This window comes from Artibeus jamaicensis, unplaced genomic scaffold (genome assembly GCF_021234435.1).
Source record: "Artibeus jamaicensis isolate MK-2021 breed Jamaican fruit bat unplaced genomic scaffold, CSHL_Jam_final contig_391, whole genome shotgun sequence".
Taxonomy (NCBI): domain Eukaryota; kingdom Metazoa; phylum Chordata; class Mammalia; order Chiroptera; family Phyllostomidae; genus Artibeus; species Artibeus jamaicensis.
In genome coordinates this window covers 15,599,647-15,625,157 of record NW_026521814.1, presented here as the reverse complement: position 1 = coordinate 15,625,157, position 25,511 = coordinate 15,599,647, and the positions used below count along the sequence as shown (strand labels likewise).

General features: G+C 36.1%; 1 protein-coding gene across 1 annotated transcript in view; it reads left to right on the top strand.

Annotated features, from left to right (window-relative positions):
• The window catches only part of TTN (titin), a 270,276-nt gene that overhangs the window by 109,706 nt on the left and 135,059 nt on the right, over positions 1–25,511 (top strand). Inside the window, exons 105-135 of the mRNA XM_053665080.1 lie at positions 354–749; positions 1,196–1,258; positions 1,651–1,728; positions 1,889–1,966; positions 2,546–2,632; positions 2,861–2,941; positions 3,932–4,015; positions 4,404–4,487; positions 6,547–6,630; positions 8,205–8,318; positions 10,138–10,218; positions 10,397–10,474; positions 10,704–10,787; positions 10,930–11,013; positions 11,298–11,381; positions 11,590–11,673; positions 12,401–12,481; positions 12,781–12,996; positions 13,960–14,037; positions 17,100–17,186; positions 17,440–17,523; positions 17,712–17,795; positions 18,002–18,280; positions 19,902–19,976; positions 20,747–20,821; positions 21,489–21,581; positions 22,174–22,251; positions 23,179–23,247; positions 23,401–23,490; positions 23,631–23,927; positions 24,854–24,934. Coding sequence (XP_053521055.1) covers positions 354–749; positions 1,196–1,258; positions 1,651–1,728; positions 1,889–1,966; positions 2,546–2,632; positions 2,861–2,941; positions 3,932–4,015; positions 4,404–4,487; positions 6,547–6,630; positions 8,205–8,318; positions 10,138–10,218; positions 10,397–10,474; positions 10,704–10,787; positions 10,930–11,013; positions 11,298–11,381; positions 11,590–11,673; positions 12,401–12,481; positions 12,781–12,996; positions 13,960–14,037; positions 17,100–17,186; positions 17,440–17,523; positions 17,712–17,795; positions 18,002–18,280; positions 19,902–19,976; positions 20,747–20,821; positions 21,489–21,581; positions 22,174–22,251; positions 23,179–23,247; positions 23,401–23,490; positions 23,631–23,927; positions 24,854–24,934 — 3,411 coding nt within the window. The remainder of the gene's footprint in view (positions 1–353; positions 750–1,195; positions 1,259–1,650; positions 1,729–1,888; positions 1,967–2,545; positions 2,633–2,860; positions 2,942–3,931; positions 4,016–4,403; positions 4,488–6,546; positions 6,631–8,204; positions 8,319–10,137; positions 10,219–10,396; positions 10,475–10,703; positions 10,788–10,929; positions 11,014–11,297; positions 11,382–11,589; positions 11,674–12,400; positions 12,482–12,780; positions 12,997–13,959; positions 14,038–17,099; positions 17,187–17,439; positions 17,524–17,711; positions 17,796–18,001; positions 18,281–19,901; positions 19,977–20,746; positions 20,822–21,488; positions 21,582–22,173; positions 22,252–23,178; positions 23,248–23,400; positions 23,491–23,630; positions 23,928–24,853; positions 24,935–25,511) is intronic.

The following is a 25,511-nucleotide window of genomic DNA, read 5'->3' as shown; positions in this document are numbered from 1 at the left end:
AATTAGAAATGTTTCGAAAGTTAGAAAGTTAAGTCGAGGTTAACTGCAGAAACATTAAATGTAAATGTCATAAAATGATTTAATATTAAAATATTCCACTGGAAGAAACTAAGAGTTTTACAAACTAGAGCTCCTATAAAACAATAGAAGATGTATCCATTTGATAATATTTGCTGAACGGTGTTTTGTTCACACCGGACAAATCTTGAAATTAAGAGTAGAGTGTATCTTGATACTCCTGATGGTATTCCACAGTCAACAAAAGTTTAAATGAAACCCACACACCTTGTAAAGTAACTGTATGGCTATAATTGATGTGCTAATACTCTCGTGTATTTATTTATTTATCTTAGCTCCTGAAATTATGGATGTATCCTCCAAGGCTGAAGAAGTAAAAATAACCACCATAACCAGAAAGAAAGAGGTTCAGAAAGAAAAAGAAGCTGTATACGAGAAAAAGCAAGTCTACGAGAAGAAGAGACTTCTCATAGAACCTTGGGATGAACCTTATGATGAGCTGGAAGTGGAACCATACACAGAGCCGCTGGAAGAACCTTATTACGAAGAACCAGATGAAGACTATGAAGAGGTAGAAGCTAAAAGGGAAGTTCATGAGGAATGGGAAGAAGATTTTGAAGAAGGGCAAGAATACTATGAAAGGGAAGAAGGTTATGATGAAGGGGAGGAAGAGTGGGAGGAGACTTACAGAGAAACAGAAGTAATTCAAGTTCAAAAGGAGGTTTATGAAGGTATGTATTAATTGGGTGACTTTTCTCTCTATTTTTGCTCAGTTCAGTATATTTTCAATGTTATTAACCTGATTAGCAATGGATACAGATAAAATGATCCTTTCCATTTTTAAGGTTAGAAATCTTTAGAAACAAATTTTTAAAGAATTATTTTCTTCAGTCATTTTCATGTTTTGATATTGTAAGATGAATCGGTTAGCTGTATTACCAAGATTAAATGCCAAGTGCTATTTTGTAAAGCAGAAATTCAAGTATTATTTTCACTGCCTTGCTGCATCTGTTTGATCCTGCCTGTAAATACAGCACGAGAAATCATATTAGCAATGAAGACACAAAATACAATACCCAGTTATATGTTATTTCTAACTTATTTCATTTGTCATTTAAACAACCTATTAGAACTGACCTATTTAAGTACCCCTTCTTATGCTGTGTTTTTGTTAAAGAATCCCATGAGAGAAAAGTTCCAGAAAAAGTACCTGAAAAGAAAAAAGCACCACCTCCTAAAGGTATGTAATGAGAACTCTGTGGAGAGATCAGAGTGCCCACATCACTACCATGGCTTGTCTGGCAAACACGTGTAAATCACCAGTTCAATCCAATAGGCACAACTTCTTCCCTAAGCTTCACTGGATCCATGCATTTGATTCTAAGAATATGTAATTCATTTAATGAAAAAATACTAATAATAAAAAGATTGTTATGGTAAATATAAAATAAAATATCACCAAAATACTTGAAGTACAGAAACTTGTACTTAAAGTTCAGAGCACCAAACTTGTCTCTTTCTAAAAAAAAAAAGTACACACACACATGTATATATATATACATATGTAGAGAGTGCAAAAACTATTTTAATAGAAGTTCTAAAAGTACTACAATTTCTTTAAAATACTTACAGTTGTAAAGAAGCCCGTAGTTGAAAAAATTGAAAAGACTTCTCGACGAATGGAGGAAGAAACAGTTCAAGTCACCAAAGGTATTATCATTTAAAACATTTCTAGTGTCATGTACACAGATACCCTGTTTACTGATATATATTCACATTAGTTATTTACATAGTCATCTAAAATATTTTAAAATTGTGCACAAAGCATTACTCTTCACAATACAAATATATGTGTAACATATTTTTTAAGTACCCGAAGTTTCCAAGAAGATTGTTCCACAAAAACCTTCTCGGACTCCAGTGCAGGAGGAAGTTGTTGAAGTGAAAGGTATATATCTTTGTCTTTCAGCTGCAAGTTTTAATCATTTTTTAATGTATATGGATATGTGTACATATATGGCTGAACAATTCACAAACCTGAAGCCACCAAAATGGAGACAATCTCATATACATTTTATGCTGAGTTGCACCTATATATAATTTAAATGAATCGTAACATTATCTGTTTCTAATTTTGCTTTGCAATTACATAATTTTTAAGGAAGATTTTATGTTTAATGAATAGTCCTCTAACTTTATTATGCAATGCATTCCATGCATAAAATATTTCCCATCCTCTCATTTATATAAGTAGACCCTAACAGATTGAAAAAGCACCACATAACATGTGAAGAAGTTGTGTCTATTTGGTTCCCATTTATAATGTTTGATGAAGGCTGCATGGGTTGTTCGTCCTTGTAGATCAAATGTAATTTGTTCTCTTGTCAATACTGAATTTGTTCTCATGCCGTCATACTAACCCACTCATTCTCTGTCTAAATGCGCAAGTATAGTATACAATCTATGCCTTTGATCTGATGTCTTGTTGTAGAAAAAGAAATACTAATGTGAAACACTCTCTTTAAAGTACCAGCCGTGCATACAAAGAAGATGGTCATTTCCGAAGAGAAGATGTTCTTTGCTTCCCACACGGAGGAGGAGGTGACAGTGACAGGTATACGGCAAACTGGAGTGCGGGGGCTCTGATAGGAGGGCTTCACACGGATTTCCGCCCTCTTCTTGTCTGTGCTGATGTAGGCCTCTCCATCTCCTTGTAATTCGCTGTCATCTTTTCATTTCACATTTGTCTCAGTTTTTATTTGTATTTCGATATTCTTTGTAAGTTACACTTACCACCCACAATGTGGCATCCCAGTAATTAAAATGCACATTTTTTTTCAAGTCCCTGAGGTACAAAAGAAAACTGTCACCGAAGAGAAAATTCATGTTGCTGTTTCCAAAGAGATTGAACCTCCACCAAAAGGTATTAATGATTCATTCTAAGCTTCCAAATTCTTTGAAAAGTTCTGTAGTAACTATTTGAACATGTTGATACAACACATGTGACCATGTTGATTTTGTCGCACAGTCCGTGGACCTCTGACCACCATGTACAAAGGGCATCCCAGAGGGGTGGGAGGACCACAAAGGAGGGTGCAGGAGTGAGGAATGGAAGTACTGGAGGCTCTGCTCACTGCTTCAGGGAGTTTACAGTCTCGTGCCCAGCTGTTTGTTTAACCTTACCAGAGCTGGTGGTTAAATTATCAGGAGTTTTCCTACTCCGTGTTTTATTAAACCTCCTTGATCTAAAGTTAAATTATATAAGCTTACATATGTTTAAAAACTATGGTAATAAATCCTCTACAGTCAATACGTCCTATCGTACTTCCCTTTCCTATTATATATACTTCCGAGGTTGTTCACGTCAACTGTATCTGTGTGGTGGAAACACTAGGTTGCTCACATCTCGTCCCAACTCCACAACAGTGATGTCTCAGTTGGTAGCCAAGGTGGGAAAATGTGTACCACCATGGATATTGGAACTCAAAAATTGGCAGCAGCTACAATTTAGGGCCCCCTCGCTCCCCCCACCCGCCCCAGTCAAACTATTAAACATGTAGGGTTCTAAAACTATTTAAGAGGATCTAATGCAGTTGTTCTAATGCAGCTGCTTTATGAAAGTTAAGTTTCTAAAACTAGCACCTGAGGAATGGGTTCTGACACCTCTGAGGAAAGCGTGCTCCTACCTGCTCCCAGGAAAGTGAGCCTTCCGTAGTTCAGGGTGAATGACAGCCGCAGCGCTTCCTCACTTGTCATCCACACATTTCCCTTCACCCTCGTTTCAACAGGATTTTCTTGAATTCACTTGGTAAAAAATGAAAAGGTCTACTCTTTATTTAATGCTGAATCTTGTAATAATATGTGCCTTGTCAAAAAGCACAATTTCTCAAAATCGATGCATTTATTTTTAAAGTCCCTAAGCCACCTAAGAAAACAGTCCCAGAAGAAGTGGTTCCTGTTCCCATTCCTAAAAAGGTGGAGCCCCCACCGGCCAAAGGTAGAATAACACTTTTGAAAACAATGTCTTAGTGTCCATCTTCCTGTATCTTTTTCTATGAGATCTGTATATTAACATGAGAGCATGTGTAAACCATCTGTAAAATATTCAGTTCTGTGTATGTTGATCTCACTAACTTGTGGTCAAGTGCTCTGACATTTTTAGACTCCTAACTATGTTAATTTGTTCTTTGTCAGCTTCATGTAATATGCGATGTCTCTATGGTATTGATGTATTTGGCATTTATTTTAATCACAATGAGAGCCTGAAAAATTACTTCCTAAATTCTTACACTCTTACTGAGGATTTATGCTTTAATAAAATCTTAAATGTCTCAGAAGGAAACTAGAAATTCTCAACATTTTTTTCAAAAATGGTGTTTTTAAAGTTCCTGAAGTTCCCAAGAAACCTGTGCCAGAGGAGAAAAAGCCAGTTCCTGTACCCAAGAAGGAGCCTGCTGCTCCCCCAAAAGGTACACCTGACTGATCATGGGTAACCCTTTGCCCCAAATGCGAGTCCCTTGCTTTTTACGGTCTTTATACACACTGTGCTTTCTATCTTATGTCTCTTACCCGCCCCGTGCATTTTTCATTTGTTTGTCAGCTTTGGGGGTTGTGCTCTTCATATACGTTATTTGTGACACTGAACATTCCAAAGGTACCAGCACCAAAGAAGTGTTATTAAAAGAAGTAACTACATCAGATTGCTGTCTTAAAGATTTAATATTGTCCCTCTCTTAGCGGAAGAAGAAATGTTTATAAAACTCATTTTCTACAGACATGTTTCTAGGAAGAAATTTTATTCCTCATATATGTGACTTTTCTTAATAAAAACACTTTCATGAGCTTGGACGAGCTACAAAGACTGACAAGTGTAGAGTGTTTGGCAGAACCGAATGTTCACTAGACAAAAATGTACGCAGTGCTGCTAGTAACTGGCACTCTTCAGAAATTCAGTGCTGCCGAGTCTTCAATAGCTAGAAATTTATTGATTTTTGACATTTACTTTCACCATGTTTCTTGAGAGATTAATTGAATATCGATACTTGCCATAAATGTTGCACTTATCAAATTAGCTACTCAGGGAACTTTTCATACAGGTATGTTCAGATTCAAATGTGCTAATCCCTTGCTTTGGTTTTCTGGACTTGGTGTCTGTTTGTTTTGTTGATTTGTTTTGGTTTTTTTTGGCTTGGTTTTTGGTGATAAAAGACAATACTTTGTGGAGGCAGTGAAGCTGTGAGCTGTACATGTCCGGTCAGTTATAGAGAGATTCAGTAAAAGTCCGACAGCACCTAATTTAGGAGAGACCAGGCGTACCGCAGTCACACATGCAAAGATGTCCCCTTCTGCCTGAATTTCCAGTGTCTCCATTCTCTTCCTAAATCAAATCTGCTTCTCTCTTTCTCAAACTCTTGGCTCTTCAGAATTCTGGGACTTTTTTTAATTGAGTGATTTTTTAAAAGAATGGTTTCTGATGATCTGATCACTAAAACACAATGATTGTATGAGAATAAAATATAATGATTATGATGAGAAAGTGATATTACTAAAATCCACAGTAATACTAAAGCCACTGATCACTCCTGAAGGAGACAGAGAGGCATCTGTTTCTAATTAAACAAATACTCATAGTGATATATGTATATATATATGTTTAAACATCCCATGTATATAATTCATACACACATAAACATATATATATATAATTGCTACAAGATATTACAAATACAAGTGTGGAGGTACAGAGGTTCACAGAAACTGCCAATATCTTATTTAAATGGGAATAATTATTGCCGATAATGCAGGCTGTTAAAATATATCTGTCAACTAAAAATTTAACATCATCAACATTTAGAGAAACCAAACCCGTCGTAAACCTTGGTTGGCTGAGACTCTGTTGGGAGCTATTGAGCCTCTTAGAGAAAAAGCACATACGCACACACAGCAGAACAGTACAGAGAGCTCTCCAAAGCCATTGACACATGAGAATGAGGTTGAGAGGCCTGCTCTACAACAGCAGTGTTTCCTGAGATTTCTATACACTCCGAGGGCACCAGAATAGTCCGAGAGAAAAGCGGGGGAAAGTAACATACAGATACAACTATTCTAAAGAGTTTTCAGTCTTAGTCTAAAATAGTCTTAGATAAATTAAACCCATGGTTATATGGATTCCATTTCTCAATACAAAGCATAAATATATTTTATATACTATATCAATACTCTGTAATTGCTGACAAATTTCTTTTTATCAAAAGCATATCAATGTCTAAAAAAAGAATGAATTCTATACACACCCTGAGTATTTACCTCGTTTTGAACTGCCTAAATGCTTCTGTAACACCACTGGGGACATTTTTCATCTTACAACCTTTATAACAGTATAGTTTAAATATTATACTATTTTTTTTTTTGCCGAAGCACAGAAATTCTATAACAACATTAATGAACTGCATAAAGATTTATGTATGTGCCTGTGTCCCTTCATAAAAGTGATATATGTCTGAACTAACCTGTTTTAAAAACTTTAAGTCCCAGCAGTGCCAAAGAAACCTGTTCCTGAAGAAAGGATTCCTGTCCCTGTGGAAAAGAAAAAGGAAGCTCCACCAGCTGAAGGTACAGTGACTTACTTAGTAAAGAAGTGGAACAAAGCCTTATTGAAACGTCTTGAGTACAAAACATTTTTGTGTTTCATTATCTGTTCATTTAGCTAGTTAAATTCAAAATGAATGTTTTATGGTGTGATTGAGATTTCAACTAGTCTGTCCACCTGCCTCCTTTCTTAAAATGTAACTGTACATTAGCTACTTGGGGAAATATAAAGTCAATTCTCAAAATTAATGTTTTTTCAAGTTCCCGAAGTGCAGAAGAGGGTTGTCACAGAAGAAAAGATAACCATTGTTACCCAAAGAGAGGAATCTCCACCACCAGCAGGTACTTAATCCTGTCTCCATGAAATAACCTGTCTTTCCTTCAAGCTTCTTTAATTGCATGTCTTCTTTAATGGGTCTGCCAGTTCTGTGTTGCTCATTTATTTTGCCTTCTTGAGAATTTTAAAATCAAATACTATCCTTTAAGTGCCGGCTATACCAAAGAAGAAAGTTCCTGAAGAAAAGAGACCTATTCCTCAGAAAATGGAAGAAGCTCCACCCCCAAAAGGTATAGTCTCTCTATCCTTCCAAGAACCATCTTTAGAATATTACGTTTAAAGGCAAACAGTGGTTTTGTTAGTTTTGTGATATGAGTGCATCGTGGGTTTCTGTCTGTGTTTTGTGCTGGGCTCTGATGAGGCAACAGTGAAGTTCTAAAAAGTGCCTGTTTTTAAAGTGCCAGCTCTGCCTAAGAAACCTGTCCCTGAGGAGAAAGTTTCTGTTCCAGTTCCTGTAGCTAAGAAAGCACCTCCTCCCCGAGGTAGGGTTTGTCTCAAGCCTCTGACAAAAATCTTCTAGCCTGTGAATCCCTGCTGTTTCCTATCCGTGGTCATCTTGTACTGACCCCTTGTCTTCGCTCCGATAAAATTTCTGTGTGTGTGTACTTGTGATATGGCTTGTAATTTGTTTCCCCATTTTGCTGGTGAAAGTGTTGTACTGTGCAAATCTTCCCCAAACTCTTGAGAGAACTGTTGAGATTCTTGATTTTTTAAACTTCGACTTCAATGCTTTTTTAAAGCTGAAGTTTCTAAGAAAATGGTCACAGAAGAAAAAAGACGTGTTGCCGAAGAAAAACTATCCGTTGCTGTTCCTCAAAGAGTGGAAGTCGTGCGGCACGAAGGTATATGATCAGAAGTGAGGGGAGAAACGAGTGTGTGCGTGTTTCCTTGAAGTCTTCTCTTCTTTCCAAATATGATTGTTTACTGTAGAAGCTGCTCTTGTTACTGTCTACTTGTTGTAGCCTTCTGAGACTGAGTCTTTTGTGCCTACCTCAGTCCTGAATCATTCTAAGGAAGTGAATGGGGTGCCGAAAATGTGACCATTGTGAAAGTGGCCCCACTTGGATGTCATGCGAATATTCTTCTCAGTCTTGAGCTGTCCTGTCCCCTTCTCTTAAGTCAGCTCTCCTTCTTGTAATGAGGAAGTACTGTGAAGCCACACTCTACGCAGACAGAAGAACCCTTGTCCATCTGTAGGGAACTCCTGTCTATTATCAGTATTTGAGGAGGCTGAATGTAAATTAAATCTTATCTTTTAAAGTGTCTGCTGAGGAGGAATGGAGCTATTCAGAAGAAGAGGAAAGGGTGTCCATTTCAGTTTATAGAGAAGAAGAAAGAGAGGAGGAGGAGGAAGCGGAAGTTACAGAATATGAAGGTAAACAATTCAAATAAGATAGACATAATCCAGAGTCTTGATGAGTTTTTTTTTCTTTCACAGATTGTTAATTGATTAACAAAAATTCACACAAATTTAGTGAACATCTACTGGCCTCATGAGATGTATCTTCTGATCTAAACACAAGATTCAGGAACATTACTTAGGATACACACCCAATGTCTTTCTTATCTATCCTCTTACTTGGCTATTTGAGTGGGGAACTGTTCTACTGTGTGACTAATGGGGCAGGTGTCTCCACACACATCTGCTGTCCATTAGAAAGGATTTGGTTTTAGCATGGTGGGCTGGCAGAATTCACACTTTAATTGTCTAATTTTTAAGAGAGGGGTAACATAAAACAGTTTTGATAGCACAATTCACTGATGTATCTTGACTCACAGTTGTTTAATAAGAAATACCTTTTTAACATTCCAGAAGTCAAGGCCATGTTTGAGAGTGAAGCACTGAACATATAGGGCTTTCCTATCTTTCCTGTATGGGGAAACCAATTGTGTGACAACATTGGTTAGATTAACTTGTTGTCCTCATGTTCCCATACCTGAATGAAAGTTCTCTATAGTTTCTTAAGGCTTGAAGAAGCAGCTTTATTTCAGTGCTGGATACCTTTTCAGTGAATAAAGACACCACCAGGTTTACTGATTAAGTCCAGCATTCTGGCTAATGCTATATATCTGAAAGAACTTTCCTAAGAAAGTTCTAATGTTGCTCTGCTTTAAGCAGAAATCAATGAGTTCCTTAACAAATTAACTGTTTTCCCAATGAAAAGATGAATAGAACTGTATATTTAGATGCCCTCAAGTACAACCACTGCCCCACCCCTCCTCTGCTTGGAAGAAAAGTCAATATAAATTTCAGATGTATAGTCTTAACAGAATGGCCTGGAACAGCAAGATGGAACAGGACTCCCAAGAGGAAGCCTAGCAGTCCTTTTGTTTCCTGGGAGAGGCCAGGATGTAGGGCATGAGTCAAGAATCTGATGGATTCAAAGAGGGCCCTATCCCTTCCAGAAATATTTGGGAAACCAAACATAGCATGTACGCAAAGGAAGTTCTCATTGCATGAATCTGATTTTAGTTTTTGACTGTATGCATTATGAATTTCCTTTAGTATTATAGACTCTAGTTAAGAGGAAAAAGCATTCTATGAAATTCTTATGTTTTTATTAAACCCAAAAGATTTAGAGAACAGCTGGGTAGCTATGAAACTTACTTCTAGTATAAAGATGTATGTTTGTAACTACAGGTCTTCATTCTGTAACTAACTTTATACACATAGGCTCAAAAATCACATGAAGGTGCCTGCCTCTTTTATCATTCTCGCCACCACAAAACTGGGGGAAAAATCTCGTTTCCAAGTCTTTAGTGGTTTTTTCATATGTGATACAGGTCTTTTCTTTCATGTCAATTTACCTGTGATTCCTCAATTATATGTGTTTGTCCCATAGTCTGATTCTAGAGTGTTCTGGTTTTTTGGAACTTACCTTCAAATACATTAAAGCCACTAGAATTGTCTTTGTGTCTTATACTTGTTCTGTTCTTCCTGTAAATATAAGCATTATTATTTTTATAGTACACCTGAAAATTAAGTTAATGAGACTTATTTCCCATATTTTTAAGACATACATATGTTTTAAGTAAAATGTTCTTCATTCATATTTTAAATGGGAACAACCAGGGATTTGGCACATGTCAAACTTTTGCTATTTTAATTACCCTTTGAGCAATAAATTACAGCTGAAGTTTAACATAAAAAAAAACACTACAACTCACCTTCTTTAAAATTGATGTCTTTAAAGTGTTAGAAGAGCCTGAGGAATATGTTGTAGAAGAAAAGCTGCACTTTATTTCCAAGAGAGTAGAAGCTGAACCAGCTGAAGGTACTCCGACTCTTGAATTAGTTCTTGCTCTACGTGTCCCGTTTTTATCCTCTCGTAATTATTTATTGTCTGCATTGCAAATGTTGATAAATAGTATGCCTAAATAAAAAGGTTTCTTATATTTTTATTAAAAAGAAGTATAGGCATTTCTACAAATGTATTTTATAATCTTTTCAAGTGCCTGAGAAGCATGAGAAGAAAATTGTACCCAAACCAAAGATTCCTGCTAAAGTAGAGGAACCTCCACCAGCTAAAGGTACAGTTCTCACAAGGAAGTGATACCATTGATCTTAGTAGCTATAATAACGTCTTCAATTTAACTGTCTAAATTACTGTGAGCATGTGTGTATAAACAATTTTGCTGAATATAGTCATAAATGTTTGTGCGAATGTGTGATCTTTTCAACAAGTGAGCTCTTTGCTGACAAACAAAGTCACTTCTTCTGTAATTCAAGCTAACATTCTTACACATAATCTTTCTGAAGTTCCTGAAGCACCTAAGAAAATTGTGCTGGAGAAGAAAATTCCTGCTGCAGTTCCTAAAAAGGAAAAGGTGCCTCCAGTTGAAGGTATATTGGGGTTTGCTTTATTCTCCTATAATGCCTGTGTTTTTTAGCTTTAAATGGATTCATTCTTCCAATTTTTATAACATTAACAAGAAAATAAGTCTGCCTATTGTATGTCTGACTGTGTTGCCTGATGTCTTTTAAGTGCCAGAAGAGCCAAAGAAACCAATTCCTGAAAAAAGGGCCCCTCCAAAAGTGGCTAAGATAGAGGAGCCTCCCCCTACCAAAGGTAACCGAAATCTCTGAGTGTAAAAGCTAGAACCTTGTCTTGTCTTGCGTCCTCTCGCTGCTGTCTTTGGGTCGTATCTTTTACATGGAGGCTACTGGTATATGTTGGTGGCAGTGGTGTATTATTGCCTTGTCCATGGGTGAAGTATGACTTACTTGATGTGAAGTTTATTCGTGTGTACCTTGTAAATTGTTATATTCTAAAACCACAGTACTTTCTGGCTAGTATTTTTTTAATACCACTTTAAGTAATATAACTCTCTAATCCTAAAATTATCTTTTAAGTGACTGAGAGGCACATGCAAATTACCCAGGAAGAAAAAGTTCATGTTGCTGTAACTAAAAAAGAGGAGCCTCCCAGAGCCAGAGGTACATGAAGTCTTTTCCGCACAGAATACTGTTCTTATCCCTTTTCTCTTTACCACCTACACTGGTTATGGGGTTGGTTGTTGTTGTGATTACTAGAGGCGATGTTTTATGTTTGAAATAATGAAAATGTCATGTCTTTTACACTTGAGTTGCTTTTAGTGGTGTGAATGAGGGAAACAATTCTTTAAAGTAAAACCTGTCTTTAAAGTGCCCGAGGAACCCAAGAGAGCTGCTCCAGAAGAAAGAGTTCTCAAACTCAAACCTAAAAAAGAGGAGGTGCCACCAGCAAAAGGTATACTGACTTTTTCAGAAATCAAAATAAGCATATAGGGATTGACACGAATCTAGTGGAATTGAAATTCTTAGGAAAATAATTTTTAATACACATTATAAATATCCATATGCTATTTCATATCACTTCAAAACTAAGTATTTGTAATACCAGAAAGTACTCTCTTCTCTCTTTAAAAAAATGTGAAGCTCCCCCAAACATGCGTAGATACTTTCCCTTAAAGTATATTTGTCTTCTATTATGTCTTTATTTGTCTGTACTAAACTCATCTGCTGAAGTGTTTGTTTTGTGTGACAATCTTTGACAAAATTACAATTTTTTTAAATCTTGAATTTTCTACATTGTGCCGGTAGAGTTCATGAAAATGCCTTAGAACTAAGGGGAAGAAACTCTGTATGTAACACAAGTTTTTGTGTCATGCTTGGTTCATAGTCATTGTTTATGTTGTCTGGTTGCCTTTTTAAACTCTCTTATCAATACTACTTGATCTTGAGAAATTACTCAATGTTTTTGAAGCATCAAGTAACTTAGAAAACAGTATTTATATGTACATTAGATCCTGTTTATTTCCACATCTATTGGTTGTCCTTGCCATTTAAGTAAAAACGTGGAGCCCAAGCATGGTTGGGGGCATCTCTGTCCTTGGATTGTTCATACACAATTTCCCTTAACACGTATATGTATTCAAAATCTTGCAACTCACTTTTAATAATTACTCTTTTTAAAGTGACTGAAGTCAGGAAAAGAGCTGTGAAAGAAGAAAAGATATCCATTGAAGTTCCAAAAGTAGAACCTCGTCCCACTAAAGGTATATTGTGCTTTGACTAAATAATCAAATGAAGCCTGAAACTACACAGCTCTTTGTCTGCTAGCTCCTAATTTGGCTCCATTCTTTATTGGTTTATTGTTGACTAAAAGTGGGGAATCTAACATCTGAAATCATGAATAGCAAATGTATGCTCTGTAATACCTTGATCAACAAAGGACAGCCAGGGTCTCCCATAACCAGTGCATGAGATCACAACTCAGGAATAAAATAAAACACATTGCTATTCTCACCTAAATGGGCTTCAAGTAAAATGCTGCCTGTTGTCAATATTATTCTAGAAGTAACTGTAACAGAAGAAAAACAGTGGTCTTACACCCGGGAAGAAGAAACTGTTTCAGTACAACGGGAAGAGGAATATGAAGAGTATGAAGAATATGATTATAAAGAATTTGAGGAGTATGAACCAACAGAAGAATATGACCAGTATGAAGAATATGAGGAACGTGAGCTTGAGCATTATGAAGAGTCTAAAGAGCAGGAAGAATATATCACAGGTATGAGCAAAACTGCAAAGTTAAAAACACATGAAATACATGTAAATTTCATTAGAACAGGATACAATTTGGGATGCCCAGAGAAATTTGGAAAGAACTTTTGTTTTCTTTGGCAACTTAAAATTTTTTTTCTTGGTTAACTTCTAGAAAAAAAATCTCTATGCTAATCTTATGGTTACCGTTAGATCGGGTGTTTGGAATAACCTATTGCCCACTTCATTTTTGTTTGTACACAAAATAGTAAATGTCACTACGTTTTTTTTCTTAGAAAGGTTAGGGATTTGTGTTCAAATGCCCATGATCATACTGATACATGATCAAAAACGGAATATTTGTCATTCTGAAGCTTGTTGTGATTAAGCATGATAGGCTACTGAGAAAATACGCTAGACTCAGGTTCCCATTATCAAACTCCACAAAGATGCCTGCAAAAGTAAAGACAGAGAAGAAGGCTACTGCAAGCAGCTGAGTTTTATAACACAGCAATCATATTTATAGGCACATAATTTTGTTTCCAAAGAATTTACTTATTTTACCCTAAGAATGAGTTCCTATTGGAACTTTGAAATGAGTCAGTATTATGTCACTTAATTTCTGATGTTTCTGAGCCTAACTCTGAGGTATTCTGTGTAGTTTTGAGGCTAACATTAAAAGCCAATACTATATAGAGAAGTTTTAACCACCATTTTGTTTACCTGAAGTGAAGTGAGAATTTTTTCATGTAAGAGAGAGTTATGATGACCTAACAGAAATAAATAGGAAGGAAGACAGGACAGTAAGAGCTTGTTTAGGTCTTGCAGACCTTATTCTTCTTGGACCTCTGATTCTCACTCACCTCTAGAGGCTATCGCTACACTATAGATAAAAGAGAATATTATTTTAATGTGTTAAGTCTACTTAAGAAATAATTTTTTATTGATGCACTCAAGTCTAACATTAAATACCCTGTATGTACTTTTAAAGAACCTGAGAAGCCTATCCCTGTAAAGCCTGTCCAAGAAAAGCCGGTTCCCACCAAACCAAAGGCTCCACCCACTAAAGGTAGAGTGAGAAAAACTTCATCAGGACTAAGACACTTGTCTTTCCTACATGTCTGTCATACTGCGTATATCTGTTGAGGTGAAAGTGTACAAATCATGTGTGTTCATGGGTATGTTATGTTGTATGTTGTGTTTCTTAACTTTTTATTCTTGAGAAATCTGGTTCAGATTTTTAAATCTGTTAATATTGATATTTTGAAGTTCTGAAGAAAGCTGTCCCGGAAGAAAAAGTACCAGTGCCCATTCCCAAGAAACTCAAACCTCTACCACCCAAAGGTACTTTGCAGAGTAATAACTCCCCAAAGTCTCTCGTTACTCACATTCTTTAAATGTGTCTTACTGCCTTGTCTGCTGTTCTTTGTTTTTACTAAATGTTTTGTTGAATTCTTGGTTCTTACATTTCTGTTTTTTGTGTATTTTTATGTACACTATATTCGCGTGGTTGGTTTTAATGCTCTTCAATAATTAATATCTTTAAAGTGGCTGAAGAATCAAAGAAAGTTGTTGAGGAAAAAATCCACATTTCAATTACCAAACGTGAAAAAGAACAAGTGACTGAACCAGCTGTTAAAGGTATAATAATTTCCTTCTTAGACTGGTCTTTTACAATGTCTCTTATAAAACTGGGGCAGCTACGTTTCACTTTATTTCATTGTTGTGTGCGTTTTACATTAATTATTTGGAGAATATTGGGTGTAAAAATCTGTTAAATACAGGATAAGAAGACAGTGCTACCTTTAAAAGAAAAAGTTACTTCCAAATAGATCCACAGCCTTTCATGAGGAAGCTGTGTCCTACCACGCGACCACAGTCTATAGAAAACAGGGTGTCTGGGTCTCAAGTCAGCGACTGTTTGGCACTTTCCTGGTTCGTCTAAATTGATGGAAAGATGCAACAGTATTTACCACAGTTTAATAACTGTTTATTAATTCGAAAGTCATTTTGAAGATTAACAATAAAAGTTAACTCAGTGTCTAGTAATTTCTCTCCTGCTTTTTACTAAGTGTGAAGTAACTTCTCTACAATTTCAGAAAGTACACTGGTCTAGAATTTAGCACTTCAGTAAAGGATAGTTCCTACAGGCAGAGATACCTGAACACTCAGTGTGATTTCACACTTGGGCTCTGCTACCTCAGACTTACTCGAGTACTTCTGTGTGTTTTTATCCCAACGAGGCTCAGACTTGTTTCCATGGCACATGTACAGTTTTTAGAGATGAATTATTGCATATCTTTCACATGAAAGGCACTTGCAGAATTATTCCATGTGCTTAAAGAACAACAAAGCAAGCACTTGGCTGGGTGGCCTTTTTCTTTCTTTCTTTCTTTTTTTCCTCCCTAATTATTTTGCTGCATTTTACTATTATCTATACTCTTTTTTAAAAATTATTATATTTTACTAATTATGGTATTACAGTTGTCCCAATTTTTCCCCGTTTGCCCGCCCCCACCCAGCACCACCCCACTCTCTCAGGCAATCCCCACACCATTGTTCATGTCTTGTTTCTTACGTTAAAAATTTCCTTATACTTAATATTTCAAGTGCCCATGAAGCCCAAGAGGGTTGTCACAGAAGAAAAAGTGCTCGTTACTAAAAAAGAAGTAGCAGCACCTGTTAAAGGTACTTAATACCACTCTTCTTAATGTGTTGTCTTCTTTGGTTGAAATTTATGTTGAGTTCTGTGTGCAAATGTCTTCTGTGTGAAAGGGAGAGCCTGTTCTTTCTTCTGCTGCAAATGGTTATGTTCCTAACATGTCTTAATTTTTTGAAAAATTGGAAAATATCCAACCTAAAGATAATTTCTTTAAAGTGCCAGAAGCACCTAAAAGACCAGAACCAGAAGAGATTGCCTTTGAAGAGGAAGTTGTAACCCAAGAAGAGGAATATTTCGAAGAAGAATACGTCCAAGAAGAAGAGGAGTACGTCCATGAAGAAGAAGAGTACTTTCACGAAGAAGAGCAGCTCATAACTGAAGAAGAAGTGGTGCCAGTAATTCCTGTCAAAGGTAGATCACATCTGCTGCAAAGGGGCGCACGGCAGCATCTTTGGAGTCTGAGTGTCTAGTTGGGTCAGAGTCCGGGGTTTATTAGCACAGGCTGCCAATTCTGTTTATTTGACACTCGGACACTTTTAGATGCTGAAGTATGATCTCTGAAGTTTGTACTTTTTTTACATTTTATATCTCTTGGCAACATTTCCAAAATTCTTAATAATATCTTTGAAGTGCCTGAAGTACCCAAGAAACCTGTTCCAGAGAAGAAACCTGTTCCTGTTCCCAAAAAGAAGGAAGCCCCACCAGCAAAAGGTACACCCTCATTCATATCATGGACATATAAAAGCCTTCATCTGCATGTAAATAGTTGACTATCTTCTGATTTCAAAACCTTGTGTGTGTTGCTATCTGTTGCTAGAAATGTTAACTGTGCTTTGCATAGATGTGTTGTTACTAGTAGTTTGAACTTACCAGTAAATAATATCTTTAAAGTCCCTGAGATTCCTAAGAAGCCAGAGGAGAAAGTTCCTGTGCTCATTCCTAAAAAAGAGAAGGCTCCACCATCTAAAGGTACATCTCTTCATAGTCCAACAGAGGGGTAATGTAGTAATTTACTCACACAGTATAAATTCACGAGCTGTAGCAGTTCTTTCCCCATGATGATATTAACGATATTAATGATAATATAAGGGACCCCAATGGGCATAGGAGCAGTTTACCATGCATCCATCTATGAATTTTGCCATCGAAGCATGCTGATGCTTAATGCTTGACTCCTCCTCTTTAGTGGAAAGTTCTTAGTGCAAAATAGATTCTTACTATAACACCAGAATGGACAAGAATCACCATCTGCTAGGTATTGTGTGTTGTCTTTATCGCCAATCTTTGTTTTTTCAGTATTGTTTTTTATTTTTATTTTTGTGAATTCCTTTTGTTTGTGGCTGTTATTGTTTTCAATCTTATAATGAAATTGTTAGAATATCTATGATGCTTCCATTAAGTCCTAAAATTGCGGGGTTCTTCTCTACAGATAAATAACTAGACACTAACCCTATTTGATGTCTTTAAAGTTTCTGAAGTACCCAAGAAACCTGTACCAGAGGAGAAAGCACCTGTACCAGTTCCCAAAAAGGTGGAAGCTCCACCACCTGCCAAAGGTACATGAACTTGCAATGTTGCAAATTTTTTTATTCCACATTTGCATGTGAGTAAAAATTAATTGGTTCAATTCCATGCGGATACAACACTGTAATATTCTTTTATGGGAAAAAAAGATTTTATTTTAAGGATAAATATTTCTTGAAATACCTTGGTTATATTTTTATTACCTTATCTTAATCTTTTTGAGACTATGCTTGGACTCAAAATTTGATGTTATATAAAATTTTTCTCTAAATCATTTCTTTAAAGTACCAGAAGTGCCCAAGAAGCCTGTGCCTGAGAAGAAGGTACCTGTTCCTGCTGCTGAGAAAGTAGAGGCTCCACCTGCAAAAGGTACCTAGCAAAAAAATGGTATTCTATGTTTATATAGATTTACATATAAATTCCCCCATAAATGACATGTTTTTAAAAACCGACTTATTTGAAATGTAAAAATCAGTTGTTTTGTGATTCTTTTTCATGTCTGTTGCTCTGAGACATGTAAAAGAACACATTATTAAAGATAAATAATATCTTTAAAGTGCCAGGGGTACCCAAGAAACTCATTCCAGAAGAAAAGAAACCAATACCTGTTCTGAAAAAAGTGGAAGTGCCACCACCCAAAGGTATATTAACCTCTAAGAGAATCAGGCCAAAAAGGAAAACTAACTGGAATTATATAGCTTCACTAATTATAATTAATGCTTGATGACATTTACTTTGATGTTAGTCGATGCTTTATGAACACAGAATATTTGCTTTTCATGTTGTCCCATTATTTTTAATATTGTACATCAAAGCGATTCTTGATGGTTGAATAATATCTTTAAAGTGCCCAAGAAACGTGAGGCAGTTCCAGTTCCTATAAGTCGACCTTGGGAAGAGGAAGTTCCATTTGAAGAAGAAATTCCTCCTGAAGAGGAAGTTTTATCTGAGGAAGAAGAAATTCTTCCTGAAGAGGAAGTTCCTCCTGAGGAAGAAGAAGTTCCTCCTGAGGAAGAGGAAGAAGTTTCTCCTGAAGAGGAAGAATTCATACCTGAGGAAGAAGTTGTACCTGAAGAAGAGGAAGTTCTTCCAGAAGTTAAACCCAAGGTGCCAGTACCTACACGAGGTATAGAAGCTCTTTTGGAGTCACCAAGACCTCTTTTGTGTTGAATTTTGTCTCTCCATCTTTTTGTTCATCTCGAATTTTATCTACAATGCTGTACTCTCTGTGTTGTCTACCATCTAAATCTTAGAAAACGTTCCATATATGTGTGCTCTTATTTCTGTGTCTGTCTTGTGTATTTGTCTCTTGGAAATTGTCTGAATGTCTTTTCAAATTTCGTGATATGAAATGTCATTTAGTTTTTTGTGGCTTCATTCTCACTTGTCTTTTTGTTATGTATACAGTACTGTACATGTCATTTTTAATGTCTTAAAATGAATGTTTTTAAGTGCCTGAAGCGCCAAAGAAACCTGTACCAGAGAAGAAAGTCCCAGTTCCCGCTCCTAAAAAACTGGAACCTCCACCACCCAAAGGTATACCTTCCCAAAGTGAATACATGGTCTTCATTTGTAGCTTCGCCAGAAAAATTATGGTGGAACCGGGTTTTAGAAAAAAATATTACATTTATAAAATAGACAGTTACATTTTTACTTCTAAAAATGTTCAGGAACATTGATACCCACTTTTCATTGGATTCAAAGCTGTATAGATATTTGCAATGATAAATTATCTACACAAAAAGATACCTCAATAATACAGTAAATAAATCTTACTACATTTCATTCTTCAACCATTTACATTAAGTGTCTTTTTAACATTAGGATGAAAAGGAAAAAGATTATGTATTTATCAAAATACTAAATAATACGTTATATCTTCTGACACATACATATAAATGGTAGACAAGTAGGCTTTTATTTAAGCCTCATCTTTTGTCTTCATGCTTGCTGTGCTACCCTGAGAAAACACTTTAATCAATCTGATCCTCAAGCCCCTGTTGTCTGAGATGGGGATACTATCAGTCCTAGTGGGCTCAGAGGTTTTGTGAGGATAAAAATAAAGTATGTACAAGTACTCTATCACTAAATAAATAACATTCAGATTTAGCAGATTCAATCAGCTCATGGTACAGGACAAAATGACTATATTTATGCCTTAAAGTTTAATTACATTTTCTGCCAAAGATCATGGTACCACTACTTCAAATAAACATAACCTCTCCACCAGGCTAAATAGTCATATAATCAATGAAATAGTAAAGTTGACCCTTTACTGGATTTCTTTTTTTTTATATTTTATTTACCTATTTGTAGAGAGAACCAAGGGAAGGAGAGAAACATCAATAAGTTACCTTTCACACGCCCTCAACCCAAGCATGTGCCCTGATGGGGAATCAAACTAGCGACCCTCTGGTTCACAGACCAGTGCTTGATCCACCGAGCCACACCAGCCAGGGCCTTTTATTGGATCTCAAGGGTTCAGAAATACTTTATGAATATTGATTTCATAAATTACTAGTGATATTGAAATGGTAGCATGGCCTCATATGTTATCTGATACTGAAATAGGTGGCTAATCCCTTGCTCTGCAAAACCTAATTATATCCCGACATTTGGACTCCCACCTTGCATTACATCACTACCCGAAGCAAGTGTTGCATGTCGGTCTTTCTGTGTGTGGACTTCTTGTGTTCTCTCTTTTTTGTCCCTCACAATATTCTTATCATGAAATGATGTCTTTAAAGTGCCTGAGGTTAAGAAGAAAGTGCCAGAGAAGAAAGTGGTTATTCCTAAGAAAGAGGAAGCTCCCCCCGCCACAGGTACTGCTGTTCCCAAGCAAATTGGACCCTGCCATTTCTTTCCATCACCTGGAAAAAATCCAAATGTCCTATTTCAGTATTTGTTAACATAACTTTACTGTTGTTGTGTCCATTGCCTCGGTGTTTGTGAAACTGAAATTACAAAATAAAATAATATCTTTAAAGTGCCTGTGGTGCTTAAGAAACCCGAACCAGAAAAGAAGGTGCCTCCTCCTGGTCTTAAGAAAGCAGTGGCTCCTCCTGCCAGAGGTACATCACCCAAAACAGGGCTGTGCTCGCTGTGCTGGTGTTGAGCTGTGGTGCTGTCCGTGTAGGCTGTTCCGCATAACCATCTGCATCGTGTGGGCCGTCATGGACACTCGTCACGAGTGACTCAGTTGCACCCACCTTTGTCCTCTGTCAGTTTTTCTACTTTGTGCTGAATGTATTTTGTCTCGATTCTCTATGTATGTTGTTTCTAAAAATAAAATACTAAAGTCATATATGTTTAAAAAGCCAGAGGTAATTAAGAAACCAGTCCCTAAAGTACCATTCTTCTTCTTCAAAAAAGTGTAGACTCCAGTGATAAAAGATAGAATATCTCTTTAGAACCTTCATCTTAAACCACAACCTCTTTAGTTTTGTCTGTTGGACTGTTTGTCAATGTTTCACCTCGTGCATGTGCATTCTGATATTTATTCTCTTGAGTTGAAAAACAGAAAACTTGGTTTTTATGTACTCTTCTTTGGTTTTTGCATCTTAAATGCCTAAAACAATCAATATCTTTTAAGTTCCTGAGGTACCTAAGAAAGTGGAAGAACGACGAATCATTCCCCATAAAGAAGAGGAAGTTCCACCAGTTGAAGGTAGATGGCTTTCTGAGAAAATAATATTTTCAAAGTCATCATTGTCTTATGATTGTATAATATTTGAAGGCGCTGAATGCACATTTCACTCCAGAAAATAAACATATTCAGACTCTACAAGTAATTATTACTTACCTACCAGACATTATGCAGGATAATGAAAACCAATGGAATCTCATTTCTTAAATGCTTAGCTTGTTTGTCTGCTTGTTTGTTGCTTGTTTTATCTCAGTAAGAATCTTTGAAGGGAAGCTATTTGTCATGGCAAACTTGTCATCAGATTACTTGGTTGGCAACTGTGGGATAAATGTGTCCAAGAGATATTCCAGTTAAGCCTGAGTAACAGTTGAAGAAAATCTAACTTCCACCCCAAAGTGATTATTTAACTTCAAACAAGTCCACCCCCATTACAAATAAGTGATAATAATTTTAACTAAATTTTCTGTGAGGTACTTTCTAATTCTAAAGCTCTGGGAAGGGCCTCACATATTTCAGAGACCCAGTAGCTTTTTTTCCAAGGAGTAGTGAGTTTTCACACACTGTTGCAGGCTGAGCTGTGAGTTACTTACATTGGGCAGGCAACTTCAGTTTTCAGATGTATCATTTTAGTCTAACATTCAAAAGGTAAAAAAATAATAATTTATCAAAAAAAATCATCTTTTTAAAGTGTATGAGGAGCCCGAAGAGCCTATTCCAGAAGAAGAGATGGCAGAAGAACCGCCTAGCGTAGAGGAGGTTGAGGAGGCGGTGCCCCCTGAAGGTACAGCTGCATTCACAGGCTGGCTGATAAAAGACAGCATGTTCCGAATCTCTCTGAAAATTTGTCTTTATCCACCACTCATCACTATACTTTTCTTATATCAGTGATAAATTCAACATGAATTATTACTGGCACTTGAAGCTTTGTGTCCCTTCCTCCCATCCCCCAACTTTTTTTACTGCAGCTGCAATACAATGAGAGTGAGAGATCACTCTTATGCTATTGGTGCTTTTGTTTTTCTGGCTAGCTCCTATCGTGATACTTTCTTCTAGTTTTCCATCCTTAGTTTTTTTTTCTACACTATTAAGATGAGGGAAAATGTATTTCTGTGGTGTTCCCTTTTTAGAATAATTCTTACCCTCTTATTCCTAAAGACTATGAAAATCTTTTGTATGATTGATGTTATGTTTCCTTATAGGATTTCCAGTTAATATCCTTCCCACCTTTAGAGTCACTACTCCATATAAAAATTAACATTTAGGTTGCTAATATCTTTTTAAAATAAACCAATGTTTTTTCAGGAGGGTGGTATGTGGGAATTGTCCTGTTCATTGCATGTCATTTTCAAAATGTCCGTGAAATATCTTTTAAGCTCCTAGAGTCGTTAAGAAAGCAGTACCTGAAGCACCCACTCCTGTTCCTAAAAAAGTGGAGGCACCACCAGCTAAAGGTATAGCCAATACCAATTAATAATATCTTTAAATTCCCATTAGCTTTCTTTTTAAAACACAGTGTCTCCTTTCACTATTTCTCTGAGTCATTTAAGTAGCCAACTAATGAAATTGCATAAGAACTAGTAAAAATATAACTCATTCCATTTCAAGATGTTAGCCTTTTTCAAGATGTTAATGGATAAATATGTGTGTATGTGTATAAACTATTATAGGAGTTTCTAAGTTTAAATAGCTGAGCATTTCAATGTTAACAGTACATTTCGCTGCACTTGGGTACACAACAATGAACCCCTCTTCCCCACATTCCACTCATAGATTCTATTCCATTACATAAAAAAAGGTTTTCTCATGTAATTATTGTAATAATTATGCCTAATATTATTTTATAGGGGAAATGTGTCCAAAGCTTGGACAGTAACTATTTTAATTAGCTTCATGTCCTTTTGGCAATATTTGATGTAAGCATTCAAGGTTATTACAAAATGTCTTATTTTTGTCACTTTCTCACTGTTTATGCTTCATTAATGCTCTTAATAGATAATATTATGCTCTCCCCATCACAGTAGACATTCTTAGAAGATATAATAGTGCCCAAAAGAATATGACACCTATGTCAAGCCTTAAAAGGGCCAAAAAACCAGTCTTCATCAAGTAAGAAATAGTAGCAGTATGCCCAATGTTGGGAATTCTTACTGTTAAAAAAGTAGAACCAGCATAGTTTCCTTGTAGACATAGTTTCTTCTACAGGTATGACTAGCACAAGTAAGTGATTTGGGAAAATATCTTTATTTCCTGTCACAGAGGTTTCTAGAGCACAGCATGCCTTCTTAGACTGTGATTACTCTGGGTGTTCTTTCTGATGTTGTTACTCGTGTTTATTATTGAGTATTGTCAATTGACTGAGATGCCTAATATCTTTAAAGTGCCAAAGAAGGTTCCTGAGGAAAAAGTACCTGTTCCTGTTCAGAAAAAAGAGGCACCACCAGCCAAAGGTACATCTTCTCTTTTAAAACCTGAACTTCCTTTTAATCTTTTATTATCGAGACTCTTATGTTTTATGTCCCTGTGTCTTGATTGTTTTTGATGTTTTTGTCTATGAAAACTTGCTCTTAATAGTCCTAAATATTAAAACCATATTTTTAAAGTGCCTGAAGTACAAAAGAAAGTGCCAGAAAAGAAAATTCCAGAAAAGAAAGTCCTTGTGCCTAAAAAAGAAGTGGTTCCCCCAGCTAAAGGTATTTTGGGGAAAATCTTTGATTTTCATGTATTGTTGCACGAAAGCCTTTATTCCTGTTGTTTTTATTTTATATCTTGAATTAACATCTTCATTTCTTCTGTGTTCAAAAAAAATCTCTTAAAAAAGATGCTCTTTCAGGGAGGACTGTCTTTGAAGAAAAAATATCCGTTGCCTTCCACAAAGAGGAATTAGTAAAAGAAAGAACAGAAGTAGAAGTGGTGGAAGCCCAAGTGGAAGAAGCTTTTGAAGAGGAAGAGTTCCATGAAGTGGAAGAATATTTTGAAGAAGAAGAGTTCCATGAAGTAGAAGAATTTATCAAAGTAAAAGAATATAGAATTGAAGAAGTACACAAAGTTGAAGAAACACATAGGGCAATAAAATTTTTAGAAGCTGAAGAAGTGGAAGTATATGAAAAACCCAAAGCTCCACTTAAAGGTATAGGGGAATTCTGCAAATATTGCAAATTGTCATATCTTGTTCTAACTTTTTCCTTTGAGGTACATTGCATGTTCAGTTTGGAACACTAGAAACCCACTTATTTTCCAGGTTAGAATAATGAAATACAAAGACCAATATAGAGATTAACCACCCAGAGCGTCATTTTAGCAGAAAAGATAATAGTTGATACCTACTTATCTAAGCAGGTCACTATATAAATTTCTGGATTCTTTATTAAATCCAACTAAAAACGTTACATGATCACTACAGATATCAAAATGACTGAGCATCTCACCAGTTGAATTAAAAAGAAGCTCCTCACACATGGACAAAAACTAAGGGGGATGGAAATGGGAGGGGGGTAGGAAGCACTGGGAGAGGTGGGCTGGGGTGGGAGTAAAAGACAAAAAACTTTACTTGAACAATAATTAAATAAATTTTAAAAATTAAAATTAAAGAAGAAGCTCCTCAGTTCACTGAGGAGTTTTCAGGCAAAAAAAAACATTGCTTTGTTAACACTTCAGTGAAATGTTTCTAAACTGATAATTACTTATCAAAAGCTTACACCAATTTTCATTAGCAATATAACATTAAGGAAGTAAATGAAATGTTGGTAACAGCACCTGCATTCTAATATAATCTGAAGATAAAACATAACACGAATAATTCTTCACAACACCACTCCAGATCTTGCAGAAATTAATAATGTGTGTGTGATACGAGGGAATGTGTGTGTGCTTAGTATACATAGTAAATATACAATGTAGGTGAAATTTAGCAAAACCGAGTCATTTTTTGAAGTAGATGTTATATAAATTCAAAAACATAAAGCATTTTATTAGCCTTCATTGTACTAACTTGATAGTAATGTTCCATAATACTTCAAGAGTTCTTTCTAAAGCAAAGCACTAATATCTTTGAAGGGCCTGAGATATCTGAGAAAATCATGCCTCCAAAAAAACCGTCCATTAAAGTTGTTCCTCGAAAGGAGCCACCAGCTAAAGGTATTTCATTGGCAAAAAGTCACTTACCTGATTTGTACATATGGTAGCACCTTGGTTGTTTCACATTCTGCTTGATGTTTTTCTTCTGTGTTTTGGGTTTTGATAATCTTTAAAGCAAACTAATATCTTTAGAGTGGGCGAGGGTCCAAAGAAAGTACCAAAAGAGAAGTCGCTGTTGTTACACCTAAAATACCCAGAGCAAAAGCCTCCATTAACTAGATAGTGATCCCACACTTCCTTCTTTGGTAGTACTTGATTATATAGTCACAAATGTGCTTATTGATAAATCCCCACTTTCTTGTTATTAATTTTAATAAACTAGTAAATATAAATACATAGTAACTATGCTTTTAACGTCCCTGCTTTGTTCATTTTTGTAAACCTCTTGAATTTCACAAAAACAATGTCTAATGATCTAATGACTAATATGTACTTACATCTTTAAAATCAGTGAAGCATTTAAGAACATTATTACTGAAAAGAAAGTACCGATTATGCCACCAAAACAAGCAGAAACAGCCCCAACTAAAGGTGTCTTGTTCATTTTTCTTAAGTTCTAACATGGGAAACACCCCTG